General features: G+C 42.6%; 1 protein-coding gene across 1 annotated transcript in view; it reads right to left on the minus strand.

The window, feature by feature from the left end:
- Positions 1-1,049: 1,049 nt before the first annotated feature.
- LOC115761481 (segmentation protein cap'n'collar) overlaps positions 1,050-14,968 on the minus strand; it is a 42,166-nt gene continuing 28,247 nt past the window's right edge. The window contains exons 6-12 of the mRNA XM_030703248.1: positions 14,458-14,537; positions 13,905-14,384; positions 7,093-7,560; positions 6,928-7,015; positions 1,725-3,040; positions 1,408-1,661; positions 1,050-1,065 (exon numbers count right to left, since the gene is read on the minus strand). Of these exons, the coding sequence (XP_030559108.1) occupies positions 1,050-1,065; positions 1,408-1,661; positions 1,725-3,040; positions 6,928-7,015; positions 7,093-7,560; positions 13,905-14,384; positions 14,458-14,537 (2,702 nt within the window). The remainder of the gene's footprint in view (positions 1,066-1,407; positions 1,662-1,724; positions 3,041-6,927; positions 7,016-7,092; positions 7,561-13,904; positions 14,385-14,457; positions 14,538-14,968) is intronic.

Genomic DNA, 14,968 nt, shown 5'->3' on the forward strand with positions numbered 1-14,968 from the left:
TTATGCAATAGGACATTTTAAAGAATATTAAATATTAATATTTCTTTTTGTTTTTCTTTCGATTTTTTTTTGTTTTCTTTCACTTTTAAACTCTTTTTGTTACGTTCGTATTTTAACTGGTAGATAAATTTACATTTAGCTCTCGCCTAGCGCATCGAGTGGATTATTAAAATGAATTAGAATATTTAAACTATATTAATTAATATGTATTTACAGTTTTGTTTATGAGCTAGTCTTAAAGTATTAGTAAATAATACGCTAATTGTTGTAATTCTCTTAAGGTTTACTTTGCGTGTGTGTGAGTGTTTGTGTGCGTGTGTATCTGTGTGTTTGTTTGTGTACTTTAAACTAGGCTTCTTACGAACGAGTCTGAAATGTCCAGCAATATTTTTAATTATTTTATTCTTTTTTTTTTTGTTTCAAAACCTTTACAAAACTTTTACCTAACAGCTATTTATACATGTGCTCATCTTTTTTTTTTTTTTTTTTTTTTTTTGTATAATCTAATATTTAAAATGTAAATGGTTTTTTTAGCATCATGTTTCTTTTGGACGACGCGTTGATAGAGGTGTTTGTATGCATGTGTGTGTGTGTGTGTGTGTGTGACTGAGGATTTTTAGTGGGTTTTTTCTTGATGTGGATTTTTCAGTAAAAGTTTTAAGTTAATTGTTGCTGCAGCTTCAAAACATATTCATGCAAAATTCACAAATTATTTATCACAAGTAAGGTATAAATTTTCGTACCATGCGCTATGGATTGTTTTCAATGTATAAGAAAATATATATAAACTATGTATATATATAAAGAAAATGTTGAAGAAAAGGCAATTTAAAAGAATTTAAAAATAAATAACAAACATTTTGACTAAGTTAGCGAGAAGGAAGGGTGGGAGGGGGGAAATGAAAGGAAAAACGGTAAATCCCGCTGCAGTTAAATGCACGAGCGTTTTCCGCGCCGTGTCTTGCAACCAAATGTTGCCAGCAACATGTTGCGTGCAACAGAAGAAGCAGAAGTAGAAGTAGAAGAAGAGGACGAAGAGCGGCAACGGCTCAGTAGTACAGGTAACTGTTTTTATAAAAATCGTAACGGTAATCGTACACCTGCTCGCAACATTGCTGCTGCTGCTGCTGCTGTTGCAAGTGTTGCTGTTGCAAGTTTTGCTGAAGCTGCTGCTGTTGCCGCTGCATTTGCTGCTGCTGCTGTTGCTGCTGCTGAAAGTTCGACAACCAACTCGTTGTTGCGGCAAAACGCAGCAGATATTTTCATTCCTTGTGATGCTGATGCTGATGCGGCGCCTGCTGCTGCTGCTGTTGTTGTTGTTGCTGCTGCTGCTGTGGCAAAAGCTGCTGATGATGCTGCGGCGCCTGCTGCTGCAAATGTGGTGGCAGGTGCGACTGTTGTTGTTGTTGTGGTTGCTGCTGCTGCTGCTGTTGCAGTGGCACGTGCTGCGACTGCGCCTGCACCTGATGATGCCCCGGATGCACGGGATGCAGCGCCGCCTGTTGGCTGCTGCCCCCGGCTGTCACCGTGCTGGCAGCAGCTGTTGCCGCGGCGCCATTGTCGGGCTTGTCGCGCGGCAGCAAATAGACGGAGCCATCGGCCGCCTGCTGCAGGCTATAGTCAGCCGGCGAGCAGGGATTGCCCTCGGGATCGCGCAGATACTGTAGACGAAGGATTTGATTAGCTATATGATTCAAGGGGCAGCACTTGTGCTGGAAACGTACCTGGAAAACATGACGATGCAGCATGGAAAACTTGTTGGAAATGCGTTTGCGTTCGGTTTCGAGCTGCTCCCGCTCGTGATTCAGATGCGCCTTGCGCTTCACCACTGTGTTGACCTCATCCTCCAACGTGAGTATCTGATCCAGTTTGCGTTTGCGGCAATTCTGTGCCGCAACCTTGTTCTTGCCACGCCGGCGAATGTCGCGTATCAGCGACAGCTGATTCTCGCTCAGATCGTACTTGGACAGGCGCTCATTGAACTCGTCCATGGGCAGATTGATGATGTCGCCCACGGGTATGGGTATGTTCAGGGCACGGGCGCGCTTCTCGTCCCGCGACAAATGCTCGTCCTCCATGGCGCTGGCATTGCTGCTGCCGTTGTCCGACTTCGCGGCATGTTTACTGCCTGCAACGGGCTTCTTGTCGCGCGGATGCGGTCTGCTCAGGGAGCCACTGCCCTGGGGCAGTGCTCCGTTACCTTGGGGCAGTGCGTATGTGTGATTCAGCTGGACAACGCCGTGTGGCGTCAAGGGTGCACGTGGCATGCCATAGTCAGCTGTAAAGGCGCTCGCCGCGCTCATCCCGTACGCCTGATGATAGTCCTTGGACAGAACGGGCGCCATGGCAGCTGCCTCGCCCACGCTGCTGCTGCCCCCGCTGCGCTGCATGCCCGTGAAGGCCGCCGCCGCCGCGCCCGCCTCGTACTCGTACTTGATGCTCTGCACCTGCGGCTGCTGATGCTGCTGAGGCTGCGGCGTGGCGGCCACTGGCGGCGCTGTAGCAGTCAAGGCGCTGGGCGTTTGCTTGTGCAGATCCCGCTTGCCATATAGCTGATGCTTCTTCTGTGCCACCGGCGGCTGGCGTGTGTTACTGTTGTTGTAGCTAAAATCGTACGGCCCGCCGTATTTGGCCTGGTGATAGTCCTGTGCCGAGTCGCTGCCCTCGCCCCACTCGCCGTCCGAGAGCGAGGGTACACGCTCCGAGCCCATCGAACTGACCGCACTGTCACTGGACGCGTCCAGGCGATCCCCGCCACCCTGTGCCCCACCAGCGCTGGCCAACAGATCGCTGGTCATGCCCACACCAGCTGCGCCCACGCCCACGCCTACGCCCACACCAGCACCAGCTACTGCTGCTGCTCCGGTTGCACCGCTCATAGAAGCAACACCACCAACAGCTCCGCCAGCTACGCTATTGGGATTCGCATGGCTGCCAATGGTCAGAGTGGAGCTGCCCGCGTTGCTCACATGTCCACTGCTGGGCAGGCCCAGCACCGAGGAGTTGTTGCTCGTGCTGTTGTCCACCATGCGACAGAAACCTGTCGGACAGAGAGGGAGAGGCAAACAAACAACATTATAAATTAGAAAAGTTGTTCTCTATTTTAAATTTATATATGCATATAGATATAAATATACATATATATAATTATATGGTACAGTGAGGGCTCGTCTAACGAACAGCGATAGTCATTTTTCTCTACTCTTAAGAAAAGATACCCTATGCAAAATAATTCAAAAATATCAATTTGTTCATGCATTAATATTATCTATGAATTAATTTTAGAGATTTTCCCCCTGTTTTCCCTCTATTAATTTTCTTTTGGCTGTTCACCCAAGCGAGCTTTCACTGTATATGTGGACCGCTGCCTGATCTATATAGATTAGCTTTTTCTGCACCTTTCGCTTATTCAGCATATTTTTGTATATTGTATATGCGAAATTGTCGCAGTATATATTTTACGTGTTCCCACCGTATTGCTTATCGTCTCGGTAGCTCCTTATCTATATCAAGCTCTATCGCTAGGCTGTCCCCAAGTTCCCAGGTCTACCAATTTTGTGAACGTCTCACTTTCCATTCCATGCACATTGCGAAATGTCTGAGGGTAGTTAAATGTATGTATACACACACACACATATATGTATGTATATATATATACACCTATCTATATGTACCCGAGAGGTCTGTTGAGCGCTATTTTTTGGGTCTGGGCTAATCTTATCGCCTTGCTCGGTGAACCATGTGATCTTATGTACTATGCTTAAGCTTGTGAGCCCAAATGAAGTTTTATACACATATAGAAAACTTGAGATCTACATTTCTGAATTTTCAATATACATATATCAATATTTTAGTCTGATTTTGCTTTTATAAATCTAGGTAAAAACTCATGTCACATGTTTCACAATTTAAAGAAAAGCACTTGAGACGAGCAATGCCGGGTAATGCCAGCGAGTATATGCAGACAGTGAAAGCTCTCTTTAAAGGACACCAGCTTATATCCTACATAGTTCGAGGATGCCCGCCCAAAATGTTAAGCCCCAATCATTGTCACATTTAAGCTTAATTCTTGGCTCATTATTTGAAATGTGAGCTGATTAAGGTAACCTGTTATGGGCAAACGTGTACATATGTATGTGTGTACATATGTGTACTTATTTACCATAGTCTATAAGTACGTCTGCCGGCATGGCAAGGTCAAGCCCATAAACATTGATGACTTGGCAAAATACAATACAAAATTGTAGGTCGAAGTTATCAGTGGGCAGAGTGCAATATGTTCGTATTCCCGCCCTGGAACATGCCACAAAAAAAAAATATATAAATGAAAAGCCTAACTAATAACGGAAGTTTAATAGAGATAACGGTTAAAGCTTTTGCACGTTTTAGCAGCGCGCTCAAGAGAATGCGCTCATTGGCTGTCCTTCTCTAAAAATGTCGCAAACGCAAACACGTAACCCAATAACGTAATTTCTTTAGCATTTTTTTGTCATTTTATGCCAAAAATGCATTGACAAAAAAGAAAAGAGAGAGAAAGACTGAGTGCGAGAGGGTGGCGCGACAACAATTAGTGCGTTCATAATAAAAACATTCGTACATTGAGAGCGCTAGAATATAACGACTCAACGATATCGTGCAATGTATTTTGTTGTTGTTTTTGATATTGTGTGCTTTAACGTTATTGCTTCGAATGAAATGACTCAGCAGTTTAAAAATAGTAAACAGCCAACGGCAATAGCAGCAACAGCAACAAAACTTGCTGAGCGCGCATTAGAGAGAGAGAGAGAGTACGTGTAGTGCGCCTGTGTGTGTGTGTGCGACGCTCTCGAGAGCGAAAACGATGTTGCGCGCATGAGAGAGCGCGCTTTAGAACATTGTCGTTGTAGTTGTTGTCGTTGTCGTCGCTGCGCAACGTTGCTGATATCAGCAGCAGCGGCAACGGCAGCAGAGCTGGTTGCGCAGCATGACTAATGAAAAAAATTGTTACGCGGCAAATATTTAAATGGGTTTTGTGCTTTTGATTTGTACGCCTGAGCATAAAAATAAAACACCGACTGCGCTGGCGGCGGCGGCCACCACCCGCACTGGGCGCCGATGCCGCTGACGCTGCCTTTGCCACTGCCAGCGCTTCTCTGGCGCTATCAAATGCTCTGCTCATTTTCACACATATTTCCCCTTACTCTCACCTGTTGATTTGCGTATTGTCTAGTCTGGGCGGCCGTTTTTGGGGCTGTTTCTCGTGTTCGTTTGCTCGATTATTTTCGATTTTGTTTTATTTTATTAAAATTTTGCTTCTTTTTTTTGCCACAAAAATACGTTACTCGCGCGTCATCAAACGTTCTAAATTCGCGATGCACCAATACATGTGAGAACAATTTTAAACATGTGTATGTGTGTGTATCACGTATGCATGAATTTTGGTGTGTTGTGCAGTTTCTGGTGCCGCTTTCGGGTTTGCTTAATGTGCCAAGTGCGTCATTGTTTCATTTATCAGTAAGTCTTATTAATTTATGTTAATTGTATAAGAGTGTTGTCACGTTTCTAGCACGTAGTCGTTTTCCTTTCTTTTTTTTTCTTCTTATATTATTGTTTGCTTTTTTTTTTTTTTTATATTTTTTATTATTACTATTTCATTGAATATACATATTTACTTCACTATCGTATTCGATTGTTCGTTTTCGACTGATTGACTCGGAATTGTGCGGTGTTCTTGTTGCTTTGCTTTTGTCATGCTCATTTTAAAATTTTGCCTGAATTGAGCGCGAAACACGAGCGGGCCGAGCGGTCGGAAAGAGCCGAACGTGGCGACGATTGAGCTCGCGCCGCTGAGCAGGCGTTGTTCTTCACTCAAATTTAAACTAATTTCACGAATTTATATCACGAATATGCTAATCAGAATACGGCAAAGCAGTGCAGAGCAACAACTGAGCTAACAGCAAAATGTGCCAGCAACAACAGCAGGCGGCGGTCAAAAAAGCTCATCAGTTCTAAAATTCTCTTTCGTATATATGTATGTGTTGTGTGTGCCTTGTTCTTGTTGTTGTGTTGTTGTTGTTGTGGCTTAGCTTACGCACGCGTTGTTTTTGTTATGCTGTCGCGCAACTTGAACAATGTTCTGGAGTGAAAGCTCCGAACGCCGAGTCAGCAGCGCATGTGGGTGTGACTCAAGCTGAATTCGAATGAAGTCTATTTGGCACTTGGGGCCTGGCTTCTGTCGCAAACACTCAAGTATTTTTCTTTTATGAGACAGGAAAACTGACTCAAACTAGTGAACTACTGAACTTGACGTAGTGTAATGTTGATAAAAAGCTTTTAAAGCATTGACAGGTTTTAGAACTGAATGAGAGGTACAGAATATATAATTGAAAGTAACAAATTATAATAATAATTTAAAACTTTCGATTTATAAATAAGATGATCTTTAAATATTTTAAAATTTCATTCAATAATAAGGCTGAATAAAAAGAGAATGTACTAGAGATAAAATAATTAAAGCTTAATTGAAAAAAAGAAAAACATAACATTTACTGAAAACGTAATTTACTAACTAGTTAAAATTATATATTCAGAACGCAAGATATTTACACATTTAGATTAATATGTGAGCAATTATCTCGCACGCTCAGAGATAACAAAATAAACTCGTAAAGCTCTTGCTAAGCTTTAAGCTTTCAAAGCTTGAGTTTTGCACAGGTAAAGGCCAGTTGTACTAAATCAAAAAAAGTTGAGCAAAGCAATAAAACAGTATTTATTGCAAATTGCCAATTTCGATAGTTCAAAAGGAAATTAGCTTCGTGATAGACCAAAAGAAAGTACAAAAGTTGTACTGTATCTGTATCTACATGTAGATACAAATCGTTATCAAGCTGATCACTGCTTATTAACCAATTGAAAATGGCAAGAGAGTCATTGTTATTGATCACTTACTCTCGGTCATATCCATCAAGTGAAGATCCTCATCGTTGAAAAACGAATTGATTAAACCATCCGTGTGATTCACGTCCGAAGAAGTGTTCTGAAATAACAAATCGGTTAACACTCTCTGTGTAAAATCATAATTCATATTCAATCGCCGGGTCCCAGATCGCTTACCGCATAATACATCATCTCGTGTTCCATTTTGTAGTTGCTGCTGGCAGCGGCCGCGGCGGCTGCAGCGGCAGCAGCAGCGCCATCCACCTCGTGACTGGAGTTGGTCAAATGCATGCTGGATGAGACCGCCGAGCCCAGGTTGTGACCATAATGCGGCTGACCGCCGGCTGCCGAGCAGAGATCGCCCAGTGTCGAATTGGCATGCAGCATGGCCGCATGGTGGCCGTGACCATGGCCATGATGCGGTGGCGGCGGCGGTGGTGGCGGCAACGTGGCAGCCGGCTGGCCGTACTGGGCGGCATGCTGGGCGCTGGGTGGCACGGCTGGACTCTGGTACGAGTAGCTGGTATAGTGCGGCGGATAGGGCGGCATATCGGAGACGCCGCCGACCACGCCCATGCCCATGTAGGTGGCGAAATCCTGTAGACGCTCCATGGAGACGCTGCGATTCAGGCGCGGCATGCGGCCCTGCAAAAAAGGAGTCAATGATTAATTTGTGTGAAAATGAGAAGCTACGCCAAACTGTTGATGTATTAACAAGATGAGAAGGGTTTAGAGAGAGGGCGGGAGACAGAGGGGGAGAGAGAGAGGAAGACTCATTGTGAAATAAACTAATAAATAAGCGATCAATCATGCAAGACTCCGTTTACGGAATTCTCTAGAAATAAGCAACAATAAGCCGCAGACAAGACACGAAAATAAAAAAAAATAAAAATGATCAAAATAATAAAAGATACAAAAAAGAAAAAACTAAATTCAAATTGCGCTGCAAGTAAAACTTGACTTGTTTGTTGTTTGTCCGTCTCGCCGGCCGACGGATCTTTTAAGCCAAAAAACGTGCACAATGTATCAATCTGGCGATTTTGGTTGGGACTTGCTTGGGTTGCCCCCGAAGATCGATCAACATGGAATTGAAATAAAAATTCGTATCGTTCAATTTGACAAGTGCCGCAGTCAGCGGTCGTATTCGATTTGGGTTGCCTTTCAGTCAGCAACAGCAACAGTATCTGTATCTGTATCTGTATCTCTATCTGCATTTGTATCTGTATCTCTATCTGTAACTAACTGATCGACAGTTCGTGCTGTGAGACGACTTCATTAGTCGAAGCTTTTGTTATTCTTAATTATCGGACTGGTTTATTTATTTGCTTAACTAATTCCAGTAGAGCTCTTCGTATTGCATACAGCCAGGCGTGGGCGCCAGTCTAAAATATATGCACATATATTACCACATACCTCACGGATACACACACACACACACACACACACGCACTGAGGGACTCTCGCGCGTTCCTCGAAACAATTTGTTAAACGCCGCAATTAAGCGCTAAAAGCCGCCAGCCATCAAACCTGGCCCAAACCCTGACGTTGATGCACTTGGAGGATGCGGCCGGCATTGACATTCAGATTGAGTTGCAGATAAATTTTAACAACGAAATATGACGCGAGGACTGAGTAGGTGTAAAATGGAACAGCAACAACAACAGGAAAAAAGATAAATCAAATTGAAACGAAGCGAAGCGAACGGAATTTAAGTGAATTGAAATGAACCGAATTGAACTGAGCTGAAATGAACCGAACCGGTGAACGTTCCGTAGACGGCGACTTTGACTCCTTGACGTTGAGTTGTCGTGTGAGTTTTGGGCCCGAGACAACATTGACTGACAGTCCACAGATACAGATACAGCTAAAGATACAGCCACATGCTGGAGATACAGATGCAAAAGCAAAGCGAATGCGGCTCAGACTTGGCATGTGTGTGTGCGTATGTGTATGTGAGAGAGGCTGTACAAACACACAGTCATGTGTGTGTGTGTGTGTGTGCACATCTAATATATGCCTCAACACGCTCCTGAGCAAACAGGTAAAACAACAACCGAAGCCAGTCGCCACGGCAGGTAAACGGGGCGTTTACTTTGGCCAGTTGCATGTGCAGTGTGTAAATCTGTGTGTGTGTGCGTGTGTTGTGCTGAGTGTGTGTAATTTCAATTGTCACTGTCTTGTCATTAACTTCTGGTGTTAGTTTGCCAGCCACTGGCCATTGTTTTGTCGCGTTTCACACGCAAAGCAAATCAACTGCAGGGGCTTCGATACGGTAGCAGTCTCACAATCTACACACACACACACAGACACAGATACACACATACGAACATTAAGACATGCCTATAAATGTATGGAGAGAAGTCTTGAGGCGTTGCCGTATGCTTTCATTAGAGTTTTTGCCGTTAGCTCAGGCTCCAGTCAAACTTAACACTCAGATTACCGTTTAAAGAAATAGTTGCACCTAGCTGTCAGATCGGAACTATAAGGATTTATAAGCCTAAATGAATCAATTACTTAAGCAGCTTAGCATTAGAGCGAATAAACACACTCATGATTAATCAATCATCAATGAATATTCATTTGACTAGTTGAGAAAGAGTTTATTGTTTGTCTAGGATATAGTTTGTAAACATATCTTAACATTTGTCTAATCTAAACCCAACTAACCTATCCATAACTGTCGATATTTTAAAGTTCCATGGAAAGCTCTACTAATTTTTTGTACAACATAGTAATTTAAATAATGTATATATATCATAAAGATATAAATATCATAAAGAAAGAACTATTAACTATTTAAGAAATCGTAACTTCTTAAATATAGTTAACTTTTTTCTGAAGGAAAGTTCTTTAAAAAAGAACAATGACACTAAGAAATCTTTATAGATTCTTAAATAAAGCTCAAATATGTCTAAAGAAAATATGTCTTTAATCTTAAGTAAAGATCAAATAGATTTTAATAAAAGCTCTATAAAAGCATAAAGGAAGCTCTATAAATGCTTAAGGAATACTATGAAATCTTTAATTTAAGAAAGCTCTATTAGCTTTAAACTGCAATTCTATATTAATAGGTTACTTTTGAAATCTTGAACAGTGTTCTATTTGTTTTTGTTGTTTTATTTAACCATTCACTCTAAATATAAGCTCTCTTTTCTTGGTGTGAATACCCTTAATATTGGGTATCAACAACCTTATTAGGATATCTCCATAACAATTTGAACTTAATGGCATTTGCGCGAATGTCCAGAGATCTTGTAATTAGTTCTTTTTAAATGAATTTAAGCTTCTAAAATTTCTTAGCTTATGCCAATTTATTGCGCAATTCATTCGAATAAGCGAAATTGATTACGTTCTAGGAAATTGTACAAATATTTGTTTGTCTAAACCCAATTACTTTTGTTGAATAAACATATATTTGTTTAATTAACTTTGTCATTAGACCTGTATATCAGTAATTAGCTTATTGCTTGATGCGAAAATTTCCAAAAAACTTTCACCAAAAGGAAATTCCAAATCTCACATTTTAAGCCAAGCTCAGATAGTTAGAGGGATTGTGTCTCTGTTCGCCAACATCGACTGCTGTTGTTTTTTTTTTTGCTAGTACTACATTTTTTTGCGCTTTTTTGTCATTAATTTGATTTATGTGTGCGCGAAACGAGTCTCAAGAGGACAGCGACAGCCATCAAACTGTTTACATAAATTGAATTAAAAACGTACAAAAAGCAGAAATCTCAAGAGCAGCAAAAAAAAAATGTACATATATATATACATATATCTCGAAGATGCTGTAAAATAATTAATAAAGTTTTTTGCGCTGATTTTGTGCTAAGCTTTTTGTAAATATTTAAAATTCACATAATTAAAGCTGCGCGCGGCGATTAAGGCGCCGCAGGGTTGGGCAGAAGGGGGGGGGGGGGGGGGTTGGGAGTCGCTCAGAGCTGCAGGCATTAAAAGATACTTTTTTTTTGTATTCACGCTTACTAAATGGAGATTTAATTGCAGGGGCTACTGCAGCAGCAGCAGCAGCAGCAATTGAAGTGCCCGCAGTCGAGTCAAAGCTGCAATCAAGGCGTAGAGCTGAGCGGGCGGATAGGGTTTGCGGGGCGAGGAAGGGGGTAGGGGGGAGGCAGTGGCTGGCTTGGCGGCAAGTGCCACCGAATTCAATAAACACTTCGCCACGCGGAAAAGTCAAGTGGCGCATTGCAGCAACAACAACAACAACAGCAACTACAACAAAGCGGCTTTAATGAACACGGAGCTAAGCCAAGTTTTTGTATTCAGTCCCCCTTTTGTTTTTTTGCATTGTGATTGCAATTAGCAGACAGCGGCGGGACGCAGGGGCTGCAGGGGCTTAGCCAGAGGTTTAGTTACGAGCACAAATGGCAAATTAAATGTTATCAGGAAGCTGACACTTTGCACACACACACACGCACATGTATTACATAATCATAATCAAGATCGACAGAGTGACTAAAGCCTGCCGCTCGCCTAATGACACTGGCTGCCCAAGAGCGAAAGGGCGGCGAGAGAGGGAGAGACAGAGAGGGAGAGAGAGAGAAAGGTAGCTGGCGGTTAAGCCGTCGCCTTTGCCGCTTTTCAGGATTTGCAGTTGCGCTTCCTGCGAAAGCCAAAAACAGATCATCTGGCTCATTAAATGGCTTTGCTGCAAGTGCAGCGAACAGAACAAGTAGCCGCTGCAACCCGCTGTGCATTCAGGAAAACAGAAAAAAAAACAACAACAAAGGGTCACATCAAACGTAGCATAGGGGTTAGGGTTAGGGTTAGGCTTCGGGTACGCGCGGTTTCACCTCTAATCCCCGTTGCGGCTGACCACAGCGTGCGGCATTTTGTGTGTGTGGTTCGACGCAAAAGACTTAACAGTAATTGCCGCTGACTTCATGACTGTTCAGCTGTGCGTGTGTGTGTGAGTGTGTGTGCGAGTGTATCTTTGTCAACTGTGGATGGCCTGGCATCTATTCAATAGCTGCCATTGTTCGAGTTCATTAGATGCGTGCCACAGAGCCAGGCCAACTATTTAGAAATCTTTGCTCATTCACATGTTTTGCCGGTTTTGATCGCTTGATGCTGCACTTGTTTAGCTGGATTTGCGGTGGGATTAGGCCAGACACTATAAGCTGTTAGACGACACATATCACCCAAATAAATAGATCAACAAGATCACAGAAGATACTACAAGAAATGCATGTACTTTAACTTTTCTACATGTCCTGTCGAAAACTGAAGGAAAGGGGAAGCGAGCGAGATGATATTTTACAGGCCTTAGCCGGAATCAAAATAAGAGTATTTATTTTGATAAATTTGAGACTAGAAGTAAAAGGAACGAGAAAGTAGGGATATCCTTGGCATGCGAGAGATTTAATGCCCTATGTGAGAAAAGTGAAGCTCGCAAATGCTAGGTTTGATGAAAATATCTTGGAATATTTTGCCATATAAGAACCTACTCCTCGACCGTTCGTAAGCTAGTTATATGATATGGTAGTCCGATCCGTCAATGGCTTATGATGATAGCTTTAAAACTAAGAGACTAGTTAGCATAGAAACAGACAAAGGAACCGATACCAACTCGGTTGTTGATGCTGATCTAGAATATATATACTTTATAGGGTCGGTGATGTTTCCTTCTTCGCGTTACAAACTGCAAGACTAGATTCTAATACCCTCTACAAGGGTATACAAGCGTGTACAGTACTCTAATCAAAGTGTAATTTTATTTAATTATAATAATTTATTTACAGAATTAAAACCCAAAAACAATCATTTTGGAAGTGTGAAACTATTTCCGAAGGTGACTTTTAAACTAAATTATTTCTGAAGGATGAGAGTAGGCGGCCTTGAATTTTTAAATTATAAAAATTGTATATTTTCACACAAAGCGTATGCGAAGTTATGTTATTTATTACAAGAACTGGGACACCTTAGAGTTCTATGAGAGCTTTACAATTGGAAGAGTCCATTATCATAACATGTCAAATAACACAATAACTATATGAATGTGCATGAGAATTCTATTTAAAATAATGTTCGATTGCAGAAACATATACAATATATATATATCTTTAGTACAGTTGCTGCCTTAATTTGGAGCGTGAGTCACATTTTGCATAGTTGTATTGCAGCAACGAATCAAAATCATATCAATAGCTGGCAGCATGTGGGCAGGGGGCAGGGGCGGGGTGGACTTGCAGCTCCAGCAGAGCATACAAGCTGCGCAAACAAACGAAACAAGGCCCAGACAGAGCTTCACACAGATCAGACACATCGTGAGGGCAGCGTGGCCCAAAAGAATCTTTACACGACTCGAGCGCAGCTGAAGAGGAGCAGCCGCAGCAGCAGCAGCCACAACAACAGCAACAATTTTGAGATGAGGCAACAACAAATGCATATATGTACACATATATATATATGTATAGGTATATGTATGTATGCGCTGCTCGCCTCAATCTTTTTGATGAGGCAGTTACAACAAAAGCCAACAACAAGCCACAGATTGACGAACTTGTGGCTGAAACGAGAAACGGAACGGATGAAGGCAGCGGATGGAGCGTGCAGTGTGGTGAGGGGTTTGAAGCTTTGTACAAACAGCTAAAAAAAAAAAAAAAGAATCAAAAAGAAATAAATAAGAAAAAGAATAACAACAATGATGCGAGCCAAGATCAAGTGCTCGAGAACGGAGCACGTGAAGAAAAAAGTCCAAAGCAGCAGCAGGCAGCGAGGCAAAAAATGAATCAAGCAGATGAAAAACACTCCAAAACGACGTGCAAATGATCCTTGAATGGCTTTTAATGTACACGTACATACATATACATATAAATATACTATATACACATAATTTTATATATATATACATATGTATATACAAAGAGATGGGGCTGGGCACAACGGATGCGAGCACTTAAAAAACACGCATCCGCACCGGGTTCTGGCAGGGCAGCTCGCAGGATAAGAGATGCATTTATTTGGGAACTTACCTGATGATGGCCATGATGATGATAGCCCGCCGTGCTTGGCGGCTGACGCTGGAAGGCGCTGGCCGGTCCACTGCCCATGGTGTTGGCATAGTTGGCGCTCGCCTGAACGGCGCGCTGATGCGCTGCCGCGGCGGCCGCATGATGGGCATGATGGGCATGATGATGCGCCGGATGATGGTGCGTATGGGCATGGGGATGGCCGTGATGGTAGGGCGGTGCGGTTGATTGTAGCATTTCGTCTAATTCCTTTTTGGCCTCGTCATCTAAATCGAACAGGGGCGAGCCCACAGAGTCCTGCAGATCCTCAAAATCGCTGGCCGAGTAACTGGCCTCGTTATCCTTATCGATCGACTCCTGCTCAGCAAAGGCCAAATCCTCACCAGTTTCGGAGACAATACGCGTCGCTGGTTTGCTATTCAATGCGGCAGCAGCAGCTGCAGCAGCGGCCTGCGATGTGGATGCAACCGAATCGTTGCTTAGCTAAAACATTTTGAGAGAAAGTTTGCAGTTTAGACAGAGCCTCGGCCAAAGAGGGTGCGGGTACAGAACTTACCACGTCGTCTACAAGTGGAAAGGGAGACAGTTGCAGCACGTCGTTGAGCAGCTCATCCAGCGGCAAGCGTATGTATTCACCTGTGGGTGGCAAGAATAGGCATTTAAGTCAAGTCATCTTCAGGCACAAATCAATTGAATAATATGATAAGAAAAAAAGGGCATTAGAGACAAAACCACTTTACTTTCCTTTCTACAATTTCTAAAACATTTGTAAATATACAAAAATATTTTGATGCCAGCCAAAACTCTCCAGAGTGTCATCAATTTAGCAAAAACTATATACATAATATCCCAAGAGAAGAGACAAAACTGGACTCAAGGCAAAATAAACAGTAGCACCTCCCAGTGGAATATGATTGCAAATCAAAAAGATCAACAAGATAAATAAACAAGAGTGCAGCAATCATTAATCATAAATATCTAAAGATCACAGAGATGCCTGCAACTGACGGAAGCAGCTGAGAAAATGGCCAAAAACTGTACGGAAAAGTCAATTCCAAGTAAATGCT

The sequence above is a fragment of the Drosophila novamexicana genome, unplaced genomic scaffold, assembly GCF_003285875.2.
Source record: "Drosophila novamexicana strain 15010-1031.04,08,12 unplaced genomic scaffold, DnovRS2.1 tig00000485-arrow-pilon, whole genome shotgun sequence".
Lineage (NCBI taxonomy): Eukaryota > Metazoa > Arthropoda > Insecta > Diptera > Drosophilidae > Drosophila > Drosophila novamexicana.